The sequence below is a fragment of the Sciurus vulgaris genome, assembly GCF_902686455.1.
Source record: "Sciurus vulgaris genome assembly, chromosome: 3".
NCBI lineage: Eukaryota > Metazoa > Chordata > Mammalia > Rodentia > Sciuridae > Sciurus > Sciurus vulgaris.
The window spans coordinates 43,020,516-43,042,265 of NC_136463.1; the positions used below are offsets into that span (position 1 = coordinate 43,020,516).

Below are 21,750 nucleotides of genomic sequence, written 5' to 3' on the forward strand. Positions count from 1 at the left end.
CTGCCTCAGAGAACAGATCTGCCCACTATTCCAGTTGCACCAAGTCAATCCCAAGCCTGCCTGGCTGCACCCTTACCCCAACCCCTTCCAGCCCCTCAAGGCCAATCTGTTTTACCAGTTCCTAAATGTGTCTGCTACATTTTATCACCTCTCTTTCTCAGCTAAGCCACTGGTCCCACTCCTTGCCTCCACTGTGCATCCCCTCCCAACCTTCCCACAGGGACCCTAGAACATTTTTCAAGACCATTTGATGAGAAACAAAGGGAAGTTCTGGTTGCCAGCTGTGTGGCTTCAGGCAACTTTCTAAACCTCTCTGTGCTTGCTTCCTCAACTGTGAAATGAGAATAATCATTCCCACTTCTGGAATTTGTAATGAGTGTTTGGTGGGCTCTGTGTGACCTGCAGTTCTGAACCTAGACCCTGCAGTCTGAGACACAGACCCCATGGCTTCCTCTCTGGCTGTCTTAGGTGAGTCTCTAACATCTCTCATGCAAAGCCCTTCATTTCTTAAAATAGGAAGAATCCCATTCTCACATATGTGAGAATCTAGTGAGATATTCCAGGAAATCACTGAGCCTGACACAAACACTTCGTAGTGTTGGTTATTTTTTATTACTTCCAAAATGCAAATGCTACCATGGCTTCCCACTACTTCAGGGATTAGGAACTAAAACCCTGTCCCAACCTCCACAGCCTCATAGGGTCAGCCCCTGCCTGCCACCCTGACTACCTTACATTCCATATAACCCTCATCATCCACTCTCGGGGGAGAGAGCTTAGGGACATGGCCCAGGCAACCTTCCCTTGCACATCAGAGGTCTTGGCACCTGTAGGAAGTCAGCTGCATCTCAGGCTTGTCCAGTGGCTCAGTAAGGGCCCTCTGCCTCCGGAACTACCAACTGGAGCAGGCTCTGGGCTCAGCTCTTGCCAAGCCCCTGCCTGCAGCCAGCATCCAGAGGTTCTCCCTTCCTGTGTGAGGGCCCAAATACCCAGGAGCTCAGCGGGCAGCCCAACCCAGCCAGGAAGGCAACTTGAATCCTTCAAGTCTGGTATCCCCCCTCCCTAATCAGGTGACCTTGAATAAACCACTTTACCTCTTCGAGTCTGTGTTTCCCAATCTTTTTTTTTTTTTTTTAATTTTCTTTTCATTCTTTTTTAAATTCATTTTTTGTTTTATTTTATTGGTACCAGGGGTTGAACCCAGGGGTATTTACCCATCAAGCTACATCCCCAGCCCTTTTTATTTATTTATTTTTTGTTTTGAGACAGGGTCTCATTAAGTTACTGAAGCTAGCTTTGAGCTTATGATCCTCCTGCTTTAGCTTCCCTAGTCACTGGAATTACAGGCATGCGCCACCATGCCAGGCTTGGGTTTCCTAATCTTTACAATAGAGATGATAATAGTTCCCGCCTCAAGGCCTGTTCAGTGATTCCCTCGAGATCACTATGCAGTATACCTGGCCAGGGCTTCGGGACCAGGAGGACAGGGGTGGGGGTCAGCATATCTGGGCTCAGAAAAAAACAACTACTCTGTCCTTGTTCTCCTTCAAGTGAGCAGTGGCCACAGCCCAGAGTGGTGGGAAAGCAAGCAGCATGGCAGGAGGTGATAGAGAGAATAACTGTCTGTCCCCTCAAAATCAATACTGCAGGAAGCTGACAGCCTGCATGCCCTTGCCCAGGAAGGGGTCCAATCGCTGTGGTTTCCATTCAGTGTCCCGTACTCTCTGGGTGGTTACCTGAAGCAGGAACCACCAGCCTCTGGCACTACCCCTCTAAATGGTTGGTTGCCTAATGGGCTCTTGAGAGTCTCAGGGAAGAGAAGCAGGAACCAGAGGAAGAGAGTGAAGAGAGAAACAATGAATGGAGGAGGAGAGGCAAACAGAGAGGGAGGTCTCACTGCTCCTCACCACTGTCAGGAAATCCTCTTGTCAACTCTGAAGTCACAGTGGAGCAGGTTGAGGCTCTGAAACCACTCCCCAGAGGGACGGAGGTGTCAAGGGGCAAAATGTGGGCCATGACCTCACTGCTTAGCAGTCTCCTAATGCTGCCTCTTAAGCAACCAAAGCATTAGCATTGGGGCCTAAAAGTTAAACCCAAGTTTAGTAAATAGGCAGCCTGGCATTGACTAGACTCTGTCATCAGCCATTCTGGATCCCGGTTGTCCTGATCTTTGGGCAGAGGGAGGAGTGGGAGGAGGAAGAGAAAGAAGATGAGAAGGAAGATGACAACAGGGAAGAAAAGGAAAGACTTTTTTTTTTTTTTTTTTTTTTTTTGTGGTACCAGGGATTGAACCCAGGGGTGCTAAACCACTGAGCCACATCCCCGGCCCTTTTTTACTTTTTATATTGAGACAGGTCTCGCTAAGTTGTTTTGGGCCTCACTAAGTTGCTGAGGTTGGCTTTGAATTTGTGATCCTCTTGCCTCAGCCCCCTGAGTGGGTGGGATTACAAATGTGTGCCACCACACCCAACTGAGAAGAAACAGTTCTTAGGCTTTGGACTCAGAGCTGCTGTCCACCACATCCTAAGTTCTTCCCCACCCTCTTCTAACAATCCACAGCTCCTACCTCCCTTTCCTGGTGCTGGGGATGGAGTCCAGAGCCTTGCACATGCTAAGCATGTGTTCTACCAGTAAGCCACACCCCTGCCCAGCTTCTCCCTCTTTTAGGGAAGATTCTCAAAATCAAGCCTAACTGATCACCACCCAAGACAGTGGGCACATGGCCTTGGATCAGATGTCCAAACAGTCAGAGATGGCAGGGGTCACATGGCTACAGCTACAAGAACAGGGCAAGAACAGAACTAGTCAGGGACATCAGCAAGGAGCCACCGCAAGGCCTCTTCCACCTCGTGAGCTACCCAGCAGTTCCACTGAATCTTGCTTCTTCTTGGCAAAGTAGATGATGATAGTTTATCATTCCCATTGTACAGATAAGGAAACTATGGCCCAGAGAGGGCAAAGTCCTCTCCTGAGATCACACAGTCCATCAGTGGCAGGGCTGGGGAACAGTCAGACCTAACCCATCCTTTGATTCAACTTCTCTGCCCCACTCCCTTCTCCGTGGACTGTTGAGACACCCCACCTTGCTCTGCTCTGCGAGGCAGCAGCCCAGCTCTCCTCAATACATTATTCAACTCCTGAGAGCCAGCTAGCTCCCATTACTTTGACCGCTGCCCTGAGCACCTGCCTTGCCCACTCCCCTCCTTTGTTGCATAAGAACTGAAGGATCCAAGGTTCCCTTCCAGGGTGGCTTGGTGGGCTTTGACTACCCCATCTTGGGCCCAGGAGATCTGGCTCTGGCTCAATGCAGGTGGGCTGGGTGGTCTAGGGAGGTGACATCCCCTCTCTGGGGCTCAGAGACCTGAGCACTCTGCTTTGGGGGTTTAGTTAGTAGAAGCACAGGGAGGGACTGACCTGGGTCAGCATGGTTGTTGCCATGGCGATTCCAAAGCCAGGATACCCGCCCCAGCACAGGCCTCCCCAGGTTTCCCCTGTCCAGTAAACAACACCCACGCACTTTCCACCTCCGCTGGAGGGTGAAACCCAAGGCGTCTCTAGAGGAGATGAATTATGGATCCACCCTCCCCGAATGCTGGCCCATCCCTCCCCAAGCCATCCGCCAGTCCCTGCTGCCCGGAGAGAGAGGAAGCTGTGTGTCCAGCCGCACACAGGAAACCTAACAGGTCCTTGCGTCTTCAAGTCCCTGAACCTGTGACACCCAGCCCTAGGCGTGGTAGGAGCAGGAAGCAATCATGGCGAAGGAGGAAGATGAGGAGAAGAAAGCCAAGAAAGGGAAGAAGGGGAAGAAGGCCCCGGAACCAGAGAAGCCCAAACGGAGTCTTAAGGGGACCTCCCGTCTATTCATGGGCTTCCGAGATCGAACGCCCAAGATCTCCAAGAAGGGCCAGTTCCGGAGTGCATCGGCTTTCTTCTGGGGCCTCCACACCGGCCCCCAGAAGACCAAACGCAAGAAGAAGGCCCGCACGGTGCTCAAGTCCACGTCCAAGCTCATGACGCAAATGCGCATGGGCAAAAAGAAGCGGGCGATGAAGGGGAAGAAGCCCTCTTTCATGGTGATCCGCTTCCCCGGCCGGCGTGGTTATGGCCGCCTCCGGCCCCGGGCCCGGTCACTCAGCAAGGCATCCACGGCCATCAACTGGCTCACCAAGAAGTTCCTCCTCAAGAAGGCTGAGGAGTCGGGCAGCGAGCAGGCCACGCTGGACGCCTGGCTGCAGCGCTCAGGCTCCCGCGTGGGCTCCCGCAAGCTGCCCTTCCCGTCAGGCGCCGAGATCCTACGGCCTGGAGGAGGGCTCCGCAGATTCCCCCGCAGCCACAGCATCTACTCGTCTGGGGAGCCAGTGGGCTTCCTGCCCTTCGAGGACGAGGCTCCGTTCAGGGGCTCAGGCTCCCGCAAGTCGCTGTATGGGCTCGAGGGCTTCCAAGACCTGGGCGAGTATTATGACTACCACCGTGAGGGCGACGACTACTATGACCAGCAATCGCTCTACCACTATGAGGAACAGGAGCCCTACCTGGCCGGCTACAGGCCCTACAGCCCAACCTGGCAGCCCTATGGCGACCATTTCTACGGGTACCCACCTGAGGACCCCTATGACTACTACCACTCTGACTACTATGGTGGCTCCTTCTACCCAGGGTACGGCTATGGCTATGATGACTATGAACCCCCCTACGCACCCCCATCAGGGTATTCATCTCCTTATAGCTACCATGATGGGTTGGAGGGAGAGGCCTACCCATACAGCCACTACTTAGATCCCTATGCACCTTACGGCATGCCATACCCACCCTATGACCTTCCAGATGATACCCCATATGCTGCACCTTACTTTGATCCGTATGGGGGCCCCTACACCATCCCCTATACTGAAGACATCTATGGAGGTGGGGATGAGGCCATCTATGCCCCTGAAGTGCCCTATCTTTATCCAGAGGAGTCATCCTTTGCCTACCCCTGGGTACCGCCACCCATACTGTCACCCCACAATCCATATGCCCACCCAATGGATGACATCATGGAGCTGGAGGAGCCAGAGGAGGCAGGTGGGGAGCGGCAGAGCACTTCCTTCCGCCTGCCCAGTGCAGCCTTCTTTGAGCAGCAAGGCATGGACAAGCCCGCCAGGTCCAAGCTGTCCCTCATCCGCAAGTTCCGCCTCTTCCCACGGCCACAGGTGAAGCTGTTTGGGAAGGAGAAGTTGGAAGTGCCCCTGCCCCCATCTCTGGACATTCCACTGGGGGATGCAGATGAAGAGGAGGAGGAGGAAGAGATACGACCAGTGCCCACAGTGCCCTATGCCCACCCTCACTGGGGTTTTCTCACACCTCGCCAGCGCAACCTCCAACGGGCCTTGTCAGCCTTTGGTGCCCACCGCGGCCTGGGCTTCAACCCTGACTTTGGTCGCCCCACGCCCCGCCCTGCCACCTCACTGGCACGTTTCCTCAAAAAGACTCTGGCAGAGAAGAAGCCCATTCCGCGGCTCAGGGGTAGCCAGAAGGCACGAGGAGGAAGTCCTACAGTCCGGGAGGCAGCCTACAAACGCTTCGGCTACAAGCTGGCCGGCATGGACCCTGACCGGCCCAACACACCCATTGTGCTGAGGAGGACCCAGCCGCGGGCTCAAAACAACAACAATTCCCACCGTCCACCCTCACCTGCACCCACACCCCCAATAGTTTCCCACTGGAGCAAGCTCGTCTCCCCTCCATCTCTTCGAAGGCCCCCCAGCCCTGGCCCGCCACCTGCCCCATCCTTTTCCCCAACACTCTCGGGCCTGCCCCGGCCAGCCTCACCCTATGGCTCCCTCCGGCAGCACCCACCACCCTGGGCTGCCCCAGCTCATGTGCCCCTAGTACCCCAGGCAAACTGGTGGAACTTTGTGGAGCCCCCTCCCATAAGCCCAGAGGTACCCCCTGATCTGCTGGCCTTCCCAGTGCCCCAACCCTCGTTCAGGGGTTCCCATCGTAGAGAGGCAGCCTTTGGCTTCCCTGGGGCCTCCCCACTGGCACCAAGGAGGCGGGCCTGGACCTCCCTGCCCTCACCTCAGCCCTCCCTGAGGAGCTTGCCAGGTCCAGGCTACTGCTCACCCTTGGGGCCCTTATCCCCTCAGCTGTCCCTCCGCAGAGGCCCTTTCCAGCCCCCCTTCCCACCTCCACCTCACCGGCCTGCATCTCTGCGGGAGCCCCCACAGCCACGACGAGCCTCCAGGCGCCTGGGCCCATCCCACTCACCATTCCTGGGTTCGCCCCCACTGCCCTCCCTGCCCCCTCTGCTGGGCCGAGGCCCCCGGCACCGGTCCCTTAACCTGCCTTCACATCTCCCTCACACATGGCGGCGCCTTAGTGAGCCACCCATTCGGGCTGTGAAGCCACAGATGCAACGGCCATTCCACCTGCCACCGAGGACCAGGTCCTGGAGGCCTGCCGCAGGGTCCCAGGAGCACCAGGAGAGTCAGCAGGAACCTGAGGACTCCGAGACACCCTGGACAGTGCCCCCACTGGCCCCCAGCTGGGACGTAGACATGCCTCCCACCCGGCGCCCACCTTCACCCTGGCCAGGAAGTGTGGGCAGCCTTCGAGGCTTTTCCAGACCACCTCCTGTGCCTGAAAATCCCTTCCTACAGCATGTGGGCACTGTGTCATCCCCTGCTCCCCAGCCTGAGGACCCAGCCTCTAACTTGACCAGCATCTTCCTGGGAAGACACCATGATCCAGGACCTGGACAACTCACGAAATCAGCCAGCCCTTGCCCTGAGAATCCTGAAGAAGAGGCCACCCCAGGAGAATCCCAACCATCAGCAGAGCCCAAGACCCTAACCCTAACACCTCTGGAGGACACCCCCTCAGAGCAGAAGTCATTACAGCTCAGCCTCTCATACCCACTGGCTACGTGTAACCAGACAAGGGCTACTGGGCCACCATGGCGCCGCTGGAAGACGATGCCCAGACCCCTGGCCCCTTTGGCCCCCACTCGGGCCTCAGGACCCCTGCCCAAGGAGGGTGAGAAACCCCAGGCTCGCTCTGGGCGTTTTGCCGTGGTCTTGCCCCAGGTGCGGAAACTGAACTCCTTCCAGCAAGGTGGGCCTGCTGCCCTGCAGCCCCCTGAACAATTGGCCCAGGAACCCCAGCATGGTCCAGAGCCCCAAGACTGTGGCCTGCGCTGGTCCCGCCTCTGGCTGCCAGCAGATGCCCACCAGCCCTGGCCAAGAGTCCAGGCCCAACCCCAGTCCCACCGCCTGGGCCCTGGAGCTGCCTGCCTGTCCTTCAGGGGCCCCTGGAAAGAGGATGGCCCTCAAAACTGTCAGAACAAGGTATGGAGCACAAGTCAAAGGGAGGACATGATAGTTCTGGCCTGGGAAGCGGGACAGGAGGCAACCTGGAGAGTCAGCCAGAGTCCAATGCAAACTTGGCAAGCTGCTGCCAGCTTGGGCCTCAGTCTCTCCATCTGCAGGTTGAGGAGAACAGCCTGTGCCTCTCAGAGCCTCTTCTGAGTGAAACAAGGGGATGCCTAGCACAGGCAAGCATAGCACAGAGATGCAGGAAACTGTTCTTGGGTGGCTTTTGGGAAGGGAGCTTTTCTGTCAATTTCCGCCTGGGCCCTGGGTGTCTTGGCTCAATCTGAATGGCACATCTGGCTCCCAGCCATTCCTCAGAGGTTTTGGCCAAGCTGAGTGCAAAATTGCAGGACTCAGTTATTGACCCTGTTCCACCCCCATGCCCACACATTTGTTTTCTGGCCTCCCACCGAACCTCCCCAGATTGGAGTCCTCTTTCTCCTTGGGGCTCCTGCTGTCCTTTATGGTCCCCTGGGCTGTAGAATTCTGGACTAAGTGAAGGTGGGGACTCAGAACACCCTTCTAGCCTTCTTATTGCAGAATTCTGGGAACTGAGGCCAAGAGGCCACATAGTGGATGGGGAGCTGAGCCAGGAGACTGTCTGGGCCTGGTGTGGGGTGCAGAGCAGACAGCCCCTCTGAAGAGTACCCAGTCTGTGCTTGGCTGCCACATTCATGGCCGAACACGAGCCTGATGCTGGGTGGCCCTCAGGGTGGCAGGTGGTCACTGGAGCCTCCCCCGGGACAAGATGGGCGGGGCAAGCAGGGACAGCAGGTGCTTCTCAGCCTTTGCAGACGGTGCCCAGTGGAGCGGGCAACCAGCTGGGTCAGGCAATGGCAACAGGGGCAGCCTGGCTGCTGGGGGGGCCCTGGCCCCGGCGACGGGTGCCCCGCACCGTGTGGGCTGCAGCATTGCGGGATCGAGGCACAGGGCGCCCAGGGGTGAGGGGCAAGGATGCCTGGGCCCTCCTCACCCTGGAATACGTGAGTGACTAAATTATTCAGGGTCTGCAACTGCTGGCGAGCACATGGGCAGATGGGTGGGCTGGAGGCCAGGGCTGAAAGGGTGATACTTTCTGTGCCCTACTTAGTAGCCTAGCCATGGTCACTCAGCACACAGAGCCCCTCCTGGTATCCTCTTTCCTCACCTGCCCAGGGAGGGGTAGGACTGGGATCAGAAAGGCAGAGTGTGTGCACATGTTTACTTGCTGTTATGCAGAACCTTGCAATCCTGTATGCCTGGACATGTGTAAGTGTCTGTATGGCAAATGGTAGAAAGCAAGTGTGTGCTAAGGCCTTAGCAGATGTGGTATCCGTGGGGGTCTGGGTTATTTGCTTACTGTCTGCACGTGTGTACTTACACATAGGCACATAAACAGAGGTCCTGCAACCAAAAGGTGGTATTGGAACTTTCATTCTCAAGACCCCAAGTTTGGTGGGCAGCTGAGGCAAGAGGATCTGAGTTCAAAGCTAGCCTCAGCAACTTAGCAAGGCCCTAAGCAACTCAGTGCAACCTTGGGGATGTGGTTCAGTGGTTAATCACCCCTGAGTTCAATCCCCAGTACCAAAAAAAAAAAAAAAAAAAAAGAAAGAAAAAAGAAAAAAAAAAAATCATGTTTGGGGACTGTCCCAGTGATTCACCCACGTGTTTGTATCAAGTGGATGTTGAGAACTGGCACCTGTATGTGTGTGCCCCAGATGAGCTCCATGGCATCCTGTAAGACCACAGGTGCTCATGGGAGACATCATAGATGCAAAGGCCACTACATGTGAGTTATGTGCCAGGATGGGCACAGGGGTATGATCCTGAGACAGTCTCCATCTTGGCTGTCCCCGAGGCTCACTGCATCAGGACACTGCATCAGGGTACGTGTCCATGAAGTCATCACACACGCCAACACACAGGGTCCGCTAAGGAGAAGGGTGTTGGCACTGAGGGCTGAGTTGGGAGGGGATAGGCATGTGTGTGTGTGTGTGTGTGTGTGTGTGTGTATTTGTGTGCATGGACATGAATGTGCTCACTCTGTGAGGCAGGACACTTGGAGCTTACAGGAGCACTAGCCTGAGGAATACTTGGGCACCAAGGTCAAGCATACATCCCTGTGTCTAAAGGTTGTATACAGGTTGCCTGAGCCACTGCATTTGGTGGCAAGGAGGCCTTCAGGAGCCACTGGCCTGGTTTTGAGTTTCCCTCTATGACAGTGAGAGTAGATGCAAGGTATGTACAAGACAGGGCACCACATGGGATGCCTTCTGACCTGTAAACCCATCTCCTCTCACAGATGCACTCCATTCGCAACCTGCCTTCTGTTCGGTCCCGGGAGCAGCACAGGGAGGACGGTGTGGAGGACATGACACAGCTAGAGTGAGTGGGTGGGGCTAATGAGGTGTCACTGCAGGGTCCCCATACTCCCAGCCCAAATGCCTGCTAAGTCCCAGAACATTTTCAAAGCCTCAGTTTCCCCATCTGAAAAATGAGAGTCATGAAGTGTCCCAAATGGCCAATGTGTGCAAGTCAAAGTTCTGTGAAGTTAGACAGGCCTCAGTACAAATCCCAGTCCCACCACTTAACAGCTGGGGACCTTGGGCAAATCACTCAGTTTCTCATCCACAGGATGGGGGTGGGATGGCAGTTGTGAGAGTGCTGGCGTGATGGGGGTGCCTATCATGTGGGATGTGCTGGTTAATGTTATTATTCAATCACAGTAATTCAGCCCTCCTGTCTGCTGTCTTAGAGTGTCTCCCACACCCGCTGTGATGTAGATGATTAGCATACCCATTGAACTAAGGCACAACAAGATGAAGTGACTTTTCCTGGATCTCATAACTGGTTAATGTCAGAGACAGGGCTTGAACTCAGGCCTGCCTGAGCAAGGCATGGCATTGAGTGGGGAGGGTCTCTTGCCAATTCTGGCCCCAGAAGCACTGACAGCCTCTCTCCATGCCCTTCTAGAGACCTCCAGGAAACCACTGTGCTGTCCAATCTCAAGACCAGATTTGAACGAAACCTCATCTATGTAAGTCCTGGGGCTGGTGCTGCCCCAGTTAGGAGGGCAGATGCCTCCTGGGGCCAAGTGGGAAGGACAGATGTCTCCCTTTGGACTTATAACCTATGGTTTCAGCTCTGGGTTTCCACCATTGCAGCATAGAGTGGTAGAACCTGGAATTCTAAAATTGAAAGTCCTAAAGTGGTATTAGAATAGTGAATCCCCAGAAGCAGAGACCTGGAGACAGGGAATCCAGAAACATGTGACCCCACCCCAATGGATCCAGGGACCCAAAGGATAAAACCTCCAAAGTTCTAGAATCTGTACACCTGGAACCCAGAAAGGGGCTGACCAGAGACCTCCTAACAGAGGGCTCTGGCCACCTCAGATCCTTCCCCATTCTTCAATATGAGGCAGAATTCTTGAAACCTGGGTGGGACCATGAAGTGGGCAGTGGTCAATACGACTAGTGGGATGGTGGCTGCAGGGTTTGGCTCACTCCATGCTCCTCCAAGCCTCAGCCTGTGTGGTGCCTGAGCTTCCAGTATTAAAACAAAGGACCTCAAACTGTTAGAGGGTTCTAGATGGTAATACAGAAGCCAGGCAACCAGATATCTGTTCAACTGGGAAGGGGTCTCAGGCTCCCAGAGCAGGGGAGGGAGGGCCACAGAGGACCACAAGGAGCCATGGCACTGAGGCCACCATCTGCCCGCAGACGTACATCGGCAGCATCCTGGTTTCAGTGAACCCATACCGAATGTTTGGGATCTATGGTCCGGAGCAGGTGCAGCAGTACAATGGGCGGGCCCTGGGAGAGAATCCCCCGTGAGTTTCTGCAGGACTGGGGCAGAGGGGCTGTCCTGGGGTTTCTTGGGTCCCTTTCTGAACTTGGCAAGTCCCTGGCCTCCCCTCAGCCCTGGGTTGTGGCTCACAGGAGTGGAGAGCCCACATGCTTAGCTTACAGTTTCTTCCAGGCCTGACCATGGCCCTCTCTGGAAGCCACTGTGGCTCAGGATGGGGGGTTGCATTTCCCCAGTGGGTGAGAGGTGAACAGGATTGGCTGCTTCACTGGACAGAGACTCCTCCCCCCCATTCACCCCTGGGAGATTTGGGAGCATGGAGACATGAGCTGGGCCCAGGGACACCTAGTGACCTGTCTCTCCAGGCACCTCTTTGCAATTGCAAATCTCGCCTTCGCCAAAATGCTTGATGCCAAACAGAACCAGTGCATAATCATCAGGTGAGTTGGGCTGTGATCACAACGGGGACAGATGGGGGGACCCCAAGCATCCAGCCAGACCGGCTGTAGGACCTGGGAAGATCACTAGGCATCTCTGAGCTGGATTCCACACATATCCCCTTCTTCATGGTGGAATGGGGAAGGACCCAGAGGAGGCAGCAAAAGATTGCAATTTCTCTGCTCCTTTGCCCGGTTAGTGGAGAGAGCGGCTCTGGCAAAACTGAGGCAACCAAGCTGATTCTGCGTTTCCTGGCTGCCATGAACCAGAAACGGGATGTCATGCAGCAGGTGAGTCTGTCTGTCTGTCCATTGTTTGGCAGTCTGACTTCTCTGGATCCTCAGCTGAGCACTCCTTGCTGAGCGTGCCAGAGTGCTCCCCAAGAGGCAAGACTCCTTTCCCTGCTTGGGCGATGGGGAGACTGAATTCCAGAGGCATTTGTGCTGTTCTTCAGGCCATGCCTCCCAGGGAAGCACCTGGGAAGGGAGAGTTCCCTCCTGCCACACACTTCTGTGTTTCCATGGCAGCTGGGGGTGGCAGCTGACTGGGTCAGAGTAGAGGTTGCATGGATGAAAACAGTTCAGCCTCACCTTCCTGGTTATGATTCCAGAGCTACCATGTTTCTCACATCCACAAACTGTTTAGACCCCAGTGGTGAAGAGACAAGACAGGTTCAAGTGTGAGGATGGCATGGGGTAAGGAAGGCAGTAAATACCAGGGAGGGGGGTGTCAGACTCTGAACCCTGGTCTGTGTAATATTAGAGTCTTACTTGCGAGAAAAATGCTAAGTTTTCTGAACCTGAGAATCTTAGAAGCTCATCCATTTCCTCCATAAAGGTTTACATAGGACGTACTATGTGCTAGGTGCTGGGAAGGAGGCAGCAGCAACTCAGACAAATGTTCACACTCTCATGGGAATTTCATTCTAGTTGAGGGAAAGAAAAAATAGAATATCTCATTGGTCAGGTTTTTTTTTGGGGGGGGGGGGTACTGGGGATTGAACTCAGGGGCACTCAACCACTGAGCCACATCTCCAGCCCTATTTTGTATTTTATTTAGAGACAGGGTCTCACTGAGTTGCTTAGCCCCTCGCTTTTGCTGAGGCTGGCTTTGAACTTGTGATCCTCCTGCTTCAGCCTCCAGAGCCTGGGATTATAGTCATGCACCACCACACCTGGCACTGGACAGGTTTTGGTCATGTGTCTTCACTGGATCCAGTAATGTAGCATGGGGAATGCTGTGCCCAGATTGGTTAAAATTTGGATCACAGGCTTCATCCCTCCAATGTTTACTCCCTCCAGCCTGAGCCCTTTCCCTACGCTGTGCTGGGCACATAAAGAATTGGATAACCTTCTGATATTTCCAAGGGACTCCCAGACTAAGAGATCATATAAAGCAATGTTCAACTGGACTTTGACTCACTGAGGGAGTCCCTGACCCTCTCTGGACCTCAGTCTGCTCTTCCAAACAATGAGCACAGCAGGTCCTGAACTAAACATCATTGGGGTATGTGAACAGATTGGGGATCTAGCATCACCCCCAAGATTACAGGTGTTATTTTTGTGGTGACTCAGCCTCCCCTGCTTCTTCTCTAAGAATTAATCCTGAGCAATAACTTAGCCAAAGAAAATGTCATCTAAATGCCCTGAATATGGGCTTGTCACTGTGCTGTTGGGGATGCTGCTCTCAGGGACTTTGGAGTTCCTGGACACATCATGTAATCCTCAGTTCCCTAATCTGCAACACAGCAGTGACATTAGTACCAACATTTTTTGGGGGGGTACTTGGGATTGCATCCAGGGGTACTTAACCACTGAGCCGCTTATTTTTTATATATATTTTTTTAAAATTTTGAGACAGGGTCTTGTGTCTTGCTAAGTTGCTTAGGGACTCACTAAGTGCTGAGGCTGGTTTGAATTTGCAATCCTCTGGCTTCAGACTCCTGAACTGCTAGGATTATAGGCATGTGCCACCACCTCCAGCTCAGCAGATTTTTTTGAAGTCCCAGTGTCTGCACAGGACATGCACCAGTCCTATGCATACCCTGAGACTCAAGTGCACAAATAGATTCCTGTCTGAAGATAGATGATACTCAGGAAAACAGACAATGACATGAGAGCTTGCCAAGAGTCCTGAGGGATTCAGAGGGAAATAATTCTGGCTAACAAGGGAGGCTCCCCAAGGGAGATGAGGCGGGCCATGCAGGTGCTGAGAATAGTGGCTTTCAGGCAGAGAGAAAGGTAGGTGCACATGTCCTGATGCAGGAGTATGTCTGGTGTCGAGGGAATGGTGAGAAGAACTGGACAGTGAAAGGGAGAAGAGAGGAAAAGCCAATTAGATCTGGTGGGGCTGGACCTTCAAGGTCAAATTGAGGATTGATTTTGAACCTGAGTATAGTGGAAGCCATGTGGGGAGCGTGCCCTAATTCAGGTTTTCAAAGAAAAACTCGTGGCTGCACTGACAACAGCTGGAGAAAGCAAGGACAGGGTCAAGGAGGTGACTCAGGGACCCTGGGGGATGGATGCCTAGTGGTAACCATGGCACAGGGAGAAGATCTTGGACATCCACAGAACTTTGTAGCAGGCAGACCCAGTGACTCCCACAGCCTGGTGGCCAGATGCAGTCCCCAAACCTGGACACCTGGGGTTTCTAAGGCTCACAGGTTTGCATCACAGGGTACTCAGAGAGGTCTATCAGTCCCTCTGTGGTCCAAAACTCCTGGCCTAGGGGCAGAGGTAGACAATCCTGTTAGTAATCAGCTTCTGTTTTTGTCCCTTGTTCCCTCTCCTCCTTCACTGGCACTCCTGAAGATAAAGGTACTTGGAGTGTGTGTGTTTGTGTGTGTGTACTCCTTTGTGTGGACAGTAGGCAGCAGGGGAAGGAAGAAGCATCCAAAGTTCTATCCTGGGCTGGGTTAGGGGACTGTGGTTAGGGGCTGCCATGCAAGGGCCCCAGGAACTGGGGGAGGGTGCATAAGGCTCACAGTTTGAGAGTTAATTGCATGGAGCTGGTGGCACTGGGGAGACCCTGGGATTCTGTAAGGACTCCATTTCTGGTTGCCCTTCACAAAGTAGGGTGCTTGGGGAGGCCTGTGTCTGGTTATCCCCAGTTATGACCCTCACCCAGGTCCCAAAACAGTGACCTACCCCCAGTTCCCATCTTTTCTTCCTGGGTTCAGATCCTAGAGGCAACACCCCTCTTGGAATCCTTCGGTAATGCCAAAACCGTCAGGAATGACAACTCTAGCCGCTTTGGGAAGTTCGTGGAGATCTTTCTGGAAGGGTGAGTGGGACCACGGTGGGGCTCCCTAAGTCTTTGCAGTACCCTTCATGTCCTGCAGCAGCGCCTCCCCCCAGCACACCAGCCACCGTTTCCCTCCCTCCATGCTCCTGCCCTATGAGCTGACTGTGCTCCCCACCCCAGGGGCATGATCTCTGGTGCCATAACCTCTCAGTACCTGCTCGAGAAATCCAGGATTGTGTTTCAGGTGAGCCAGCCCTTCCCATGTCAGTGGGGAGAGGGGTACAGGTACTCAGAGCCTGATGCTTGGAGGTGCTGAGTAGATATGGAATTAATGAACACAAATGGCATATGGGTGTACATGTATACTGACCCACCCCTATAGCCATACTGGCTCCACACTGCCCCAGAGCACAAAGCACACTCCTGCCTCAGGGTCTTTGCACCTACTGTTCCTCTCCCAGGAGTACCTATCCCCAAGATGCCTGCATGGCCAAACCCCTCACCAATTCCAAGTCTTCCTGCAGTTTTCCCCTCAAAGTGAAGTTACCCATTTAAAACTGCAGCCCTAGGCTGGGGATGTGATTCAGAGGTAGAGCTTGCCTAGCATTCATGAGGCCCTGGTTCAACCTCCAGTCTGCAAAAATGAAAAGGAATAAAACTAGTCTTTCTCTACCCCACCAAAACTCTCTTCCCTGTAATTCTTTATTTCTCTCCAGAGTGATTTTCACCATCTAACATGTTTTATATTTTAACCAGTGATTTGCTGATTGTCTCCTCAGCTAGTAGGTGGGCTCCATGAAGTCAGGGGCTTCTGTTGCTTTGTTCTCTGCTGTGTCCCAAGGGCTTAGGACAGGGCCTGGGGCACAGGACGCACCCAGCCAGATTGACTGAGTAAACCATCAGAATGCCCCATGACTGTACGCCTGGGTTATGTACACACATGTACATATAGGCATGTGTGGCCAATGCACACGGGGAAGATGGGCTATCTTTTTATTTCTCCAAACAAAATAAAATCCCATGGCCACTCATACTAAGGCTTCCCTGCTTCTACCCCCCACCCCCAGCTGGTGCCAGGCTGGGGTCTCCTTCATCAGAGGTGCCCCAATCTCATCAGCAGGACCTCATGTGTGTTTGTTTGTGGGCATACCTGGGCCTGTCTGTGTGGGGTCACTGGGTGGGAGACTCCCTTCTCTGCAGGCCAAAAACGAGAGGAATTACCACATTTTCTATGAGCTGCTGGCTGGACTGCCTGCCCAACTTCGGCAGGCCTTTAGCCTACAGGAGGCTGAGACCTACTACTACCTGAACCAGGTGAGCACCAGCAGGATCCCCAGAGGCCCCAGTCCTGGTCATCCCACCCTGTTGCTCCAGAATAGGCCAACAGAGCATTATCCTAATGACCAGAGAAGGCAATGGAAGTTTGGAGAGCATGTGTTTAGATTCAAGGGAGCTCATCACAGTGAGGAGGGCAGGAATCTTCAGGGCCAAAATACCTTACTATTCATTTCTCTGGAGCCTAGAACAACTAGCCAACCTGGGGCTACTACATGGCCCTCTCTATGCCTCAGTTTCCTCATCTGTGAAATGGGGACAACATAATATCACAGTTTGGGGATATAGTGAGATTTTAGATAAGGAAAGGCATGTCATGAATTTAGCATTGACCTGTGGCCGGTGCTTCATAGACATTGGCTACTATTTTAATCATCATTATCAGAGGTTGCAGCAATGATTAATAGGTGACCAGTCCCCACTGCTCATCACGCTTAAAGTCTGTGAAATCCACCCTGAGCCATCTTAGAACCTCCTAGCCCTTGAGAGTAGAATGATACCTTGAGGGACCAGCTCAGGCTACACTTTCCATCAGGGCAGGGTGGAGACTTTGAGGACTTCCAGGCCCCACCCAGGGTCCCTGACCTCCAGCTCCTGCCCTGGCCCAGGGTGGGAACTGTGAGATCACTGGCAAGAGTGATGCGGATGACTTCCGCCGGCTCCTGACCGCTATGGAGGTGCTGGGCTTCAGTGGTGAAGACCAGGACAGCATCTTCCGCATCCTGGCCTCCATTCTGCACCTGGGCAATGTCTACTTTGAGAAGTATGAGGTAAGGGGACACCATGGTCTACCATGGGACCCAGCACCCTGGGGACACAGGCTATCTTTTCAGAGACTTAAGAGCTTTCATATTTCCCTTCCAGGTTCACTATACACATTTGTGTTCTTTTTTATTTTTTTTCTCTGTTTTTGAGTTGTTCTTTTCTTATTTATCTGTAAGGGTTCTTTACATATGTTAAGAAAGTTAGCCCTTTGTTTCTGTTATGAATTACAACTATATTTTCAAGTTTAAAATCGTATTTTGATTTTGTTTACCAGTTTTGGGGTATTTTTGTATTGTTGTTTTTTATTTCTTGTGTGTCAATTTTTTGTTTTGTAGGAATCTGCAAACCAGATTATTTAAAAATTATTTTAGGCAGTTCATTTATCAATATTTTCTTGTTTAAATTTTGGACTTTTTATCAATTTAGTAGAAACCTATCTCTTTAAAACTATAACAACCTTCTCCATTATTTTTTTTCTTTTTGGCACCGGGGATTGAGAACAGGGGGTATTTTAGCATTGCGCTACATCCCCAGCCCTTTTTATATTTTATTTTGAGAAAGTGCCTTAAATTGCTTCGGGCTTCACTAAGTTACTGAGGCTGGTCTCAAACTTGCCATCCTCCTTCCTCAGCCTCCCAAGTCACTGGGATTACAGGTGTGCACCCCACCACGCCCATCTCCCATAATTTTTTTTCTAAGAACTTTCATGATTTCATGGATTTTTTAAAAAAAATTTAGATTTTTGATTAAAAAATTTATCCTAGTAAATTTTGAGGAATCAAATTAACTTGTCTTCCAGATAGTTACTCAATTATCCCCTCATTTGAAAAACAGATATTTATCATATACTGAATTACCATGCACATTTATATCTCATCCCAGAATTTTTAATGTGCTTCATTAATCTAGTTATGCACCATTTGCCTATGACCACACTCAGTGTTCTCCCCCTGTGGTGCTGGGGATGAACCCAGCATGCTTAGGTTAACGCTCTGCCACTGAGCTACACCCCCAACTCTACCACACCATTTAAATTACTGCAACTATAATGTTTTTACTATATTGTATAGCTTTCTTCACTCTTCTTTTTTCAGAATTTTCCTGGCAATTCTAGCTGGTTTCTGTTATTTTGTTTTGTTTGTTTGCAGTACTGGGGATTGAACCCAGGGGTGCACTACATTTGAACATGCCCCCAGTCCTTTTTTAAAAAATTGTTTTAATCTTTTATTTATTTATTTTGGTACCAGGGATTGAACCCAGGGATGCTTAACCACTGAGCCACATCCCCAGCCCTTTTTATTTTTTATTTTGAGTCAGGGCCTTGCTAAATTGCTGATGGCCTTGCTAAGTTTCTGAGGCTGGCTTTGAATTTGCAATCCTCCTGCCTCAGCCTTCCAAGTTGCTAGGATATAGGCGTGCACCCTCATGCCTACAGTTTCTGTTTTTCGTATAAACTTTAAACTCAGTTTATCTAGTTCACGACATGCTGCCCTTGGTGTTTTGCATAGACGGATGCACAGGAGGTGGCTTCCGTGGTAAGCGCCCGGGAGATCCAGGCCGTGGCTGAGCTGCTGCAGATCTCCCCTGAGGGCCTACAGAAGGCCATCACCTTCAAAGTGACTGTGAGTCTGTGGGCACTTAGAGACTTTGACAAAGACTGCTGCCAGTGCCTGGACAGAGCTGCCCTACATTTCATCCTTTGTAGCCCATACCTCTCCTCTCCTCTTTGTCCGTTATGTGGGCCAGGCTCCAAGAGGGCTGGCTTCAGCCCCCAGAGGCATTAAACTCCCAACCTACGGGTCTTTGCATAGGCTGTTCCCTCCTGGAATGAATGCTCCCTCATTGCCAGGCAGAGGGAGGAGAATATCCTGTCCTCTGGTCAACTTTATGCCTGAGACCAGTCATACCATCTCTCTTGCCTCCCTTCCCCAGACCTTTAATCCCCAGGTGGGAACAGGGGTTTCTTGGAGGTGGGGACCAGCCTACTGTTACTCAAAGATCATGTCCCTCCCCAGGAGACAATGCGAGAGAAGATCTTCACACCCCTGACTGTGGAGAGCGCCGTGGATGCCAGGTGAGGCTGCGTCTCTCCCTGCCTGAGCCCTTAGACCCCCAACACCCTGACCTTGGGCCCACCAACTCAGTGCCTCCTCTGCTCCAGGGATGCCATTGCCAAGGTCCTGTATGCTCTGCTTTTTGGTTGGCTCATTGCCAGGGTCAACGCGCTGGTGTCCCCACAGCAGGATGCACTGTCCATCGCCATCCTGGATATCTATGGCTTCGAGGTAGGACTGTATGAATGGGTGAGGAGCAGGGGACATAAGGCAAGGCCTCATCTCCCTCTGACATTCCTGGCTGCCCTCCCTGTTCACAAAGCCCTGCTCACCATGTACACTATTCTCTATCCAGAGTCCCCCTCCTTCCCATTATCTCCCTGGCCTCCTTTGGTTTTCTTCGCTCATCCTCTAGCACTCTGGGGATCAGGTCCTGTGCTGGGCAGCACCAGGGACCCCAGAAAGGCCCAGACCAGAGCTTTACCCTGGGGAAGCTTCCCTGTGGTACTCAGTGAGGGACAGACTTTGACAGGCCCACGTGATCAGAGTCATAAGGTGCCAGGCACTTCACTAATTCACTTCATCACTACAATACTTCTGTGAGACAGATATTTCCCATTTTATCGATGGGGAAACTGAGTCATGAGGTGAATGCTCCAAGTCACACAGCTAGAAAGTGGCAGAAGCAGGAATTGAACCCAGGCAGAAGGCTCTGTGGCCTGGGCTTTAGCCTTTACAAGACTCTCAGGACCTAGACTTCCAGGCATTATCCTGAGTGTGGCAGGAACCATAAAGGGTTCTGAGCAGTGAGCTTTTTGAAACTGAGGCCATGGAAGGCACGGAAAGCTCTGGACCTGGGCTGTGGAGGTGGGGATGAATGGGTTGCTGACCAAGGAGGGACCAGCCCAGCCTCCCCATTCCTCTGGCAGGACCTGAGTTTCAACAGCTTTGAGCAACTGTGCATTAATTATGCTAATGAGAACCTTCAGTACCTCTTCAACAAGATTGTCTTTCAGGAAGAGCAGGTATGTGTGTGGGGTGCATTAACACTCTAGTTTCCATCCTCACTGTCCAGTGGGCTTTCTTGGAGACTGGTTCTTTTTCTTGAGGGCAATTCCAAGGTTGTCAGGAGACAGTGGAGGGAAAGACATTTAAGCAGGGACCAGCACATGTGATGATCTGTGTTCTGGAGGGGAAAGTACTGGGGTGCTGAGCCCAGAAAGGAGTCCTTTTGGCAGAGGGGCTTCCTATCCCTTGCTGGGCTATTACAAGCAGAGGAACAGCAGGGCCCTTAGGGGATGAGCTCCCTGTTCTAGGAGGTATGCAAGCAGAGGTGCCCCAACCATCCTCCTTCAGACAGATGTAGCCCAGGAAGTAGAGTGAGTGTACCCTGGGTAGATACCCTTGTTGCCTGCTGCGTTTAGGAGGAGTATATCCGTGAGCAGATCGACTGGCGGGAGATCACCTTTGCTGACAATCAGCCCTGCATCAATCTCATCTCACTGAAGCCCTATGGCATCCTGCGCATCCTTGATGACCAGTGCTGCTTTCCCCAGGTGAGCCATGGGTGTTTGCAAGCCTAGCCAGGGCACTGAGCTCTCTGAGTCCCACATCCTCATCCTACCCTGAGTCCTTCAGTGCTGTCTGCTCTGACTGGGGGTGGGAGTGGAGCATCAAAACACCTGACCTACCATTCACAACCTAGGGTTATTTAGGATGGATAGGGGGATGTGAGTGTCTGGAGGAGGGGCTGCACCAGACTAGGAAGTCCCAGAGGGCTTCCCGGAGGAGATAATCTTGGAGTTGATCCTCAAATCCTGATTGTGAAACACGAGGGTGGGATGGCAGAGTGCACAGGCAACTGGGCTGGAAGGGAGGCAAGCTGAAAACTGATTTCGCCATACCTATTTGCAGGGGTCCACTTGGGCCCCCAGTACTTGGCTGAGGCACTGTCCCCCAACCCCAGAGTTATGGGCAGTCATGAAAAGTTGTGAGTTGTTCTTCTGCAGTGCCCTTTGGTGGACAGTCAGGGCTTGAGAATTTGCCAACAGGGTCCCAGAACCTCTGCCCACTCACTAATCCCACCTGTCACCAGGCCACAGACCACACATTTCTGCAGAAGTGCCACTACCATCATGGCGCCAACCCACTCTATTCCAAACCCAAGATGCCGTTGCCTGAGTTCACCATCAAGCATTATGCAGGCAAGGTCACCTACCAGGTGAGACCTGCGACAGCCAGCATGGTGCTGTGGCTTCCCTGCCTATTAGAGACAGAAGCACAATGTGGGACCTGCCACACTCCCCTGGTTCTAATCCTGGTCCTTCAACTCCCTAGATGTGTGACCTTGGGCAAATTGCTTAATCCTTCTGAGTCTTACTTTCCTCATCTGTAAAATGGGATAACAGTGCCCATATGATGATGATGTGAGACACCTAGGGTGGGTTTGATAAGGAATAACTCTTTTTAGCTGGGCATGGTGGCACATGCCTGTAATCTCAGTGACTGGGGAAGCTGAGGCAGAAGGGTTGTAAGTTCAAGACCAGCCTTGGCAACTTAGAGAAACCCTGTTTCAAAATAAAAACTAAAACGGACTGGGGATTTAGCTCATTGGTAAAGTGCCCCTAGATTCAATCCCCAGGACCAAATAAATGAATAGTAACTATCAGTAGTGATTTCACTGTAGTCAGCCTCCTATTTTCTGTGACACATTTCTGTCCAGGAGGTGTCACAGGCTAGGTTTCCAAACCTCTGTCTTCATCTGCGTCTTATTTTCC

At 52.4% G+C, this 21,750-nt stretch overlaps 1 protein-coding gene across 2 annotated transcripts in view; it reads left to right on the forward strand.

The window, feature by feature from the left end:
- Nucleotides 1–3,752: 3,752 nt before the first annotated feature.
- Nucleotides 3,753–21,750, forward strand: part of MYO15A (myosin XVA) — a gene marked incomplete at its 5' end in the record, with an annotated part of 51,735 nt that continues 33,737 nt past the window's right edge. For both annotated transcript variants that reach the window (XM_079133754.1, XM_079133755.1), the window contains 16 exons: nucleotides 3,753–7,328; nucleotides 9,634–9,716; nucleotides 10,305–10,368; nucleotides 11,054–11,163; nucleotides 11,504–11,578; nucleotides 11,776–11,866; nucleotides 14,755–14,858; nucleotides 15,000–15,063; nucleotides 16,020–16,133; nucleotides 16,763–16,924; nucleotides 18,428–18,541; nucleotides 18,935–18,993; nucleotides 19,081–19,204; nucleotides 19,903–19,998; nucleotides 20,398–20,529; nucleotides 21,069–21,194. In XM_079133754.1, the coding sequence (XP_078989880.1) occupies nucleotides 3,753–7,328; nucleotides 9,634–9,716; nucleotides 10,305–10,368; nucleotides 11,054–11,163; nucleotides 11,504–11,578; nucleotides 11,776–11,866; nucleotides 14,755–14,858; nucleotides 15,000–15,063; nucleotides 16,020–16,133; nucleotides 16,763–16,924; nucleotides 18,428–18,541; nucleotides 18,935–18,993; nucleotides 19,081–19,204; nucleotides 19,903–19,998; nucleotides 20,398–20,529; nucleotides 21,069–21,194 (5,094 nt within the window). The remainder of the gene's footprint in view (nucleotides 7,329–9,633; nucleotides 9,717–10,304; nucleotides 10,369–11,053; nucleotides 11,164–11,503; nucleotides 11,579–11,775; nucleotides 11,867–14,754; nucleotides 14,859–14,999; nucleotides 15,064–16,019; nucleotides 16,134–16,762; nucleotides 16,925–18,427; nucleotides 18,542–18,934; nucleotides 18,994–19,080; nucleotides 19,205–19,902; nucleotides 19,999–20,397; nucleotides 20,530–21,068; nucleotides 21,195–21,750) is intronic.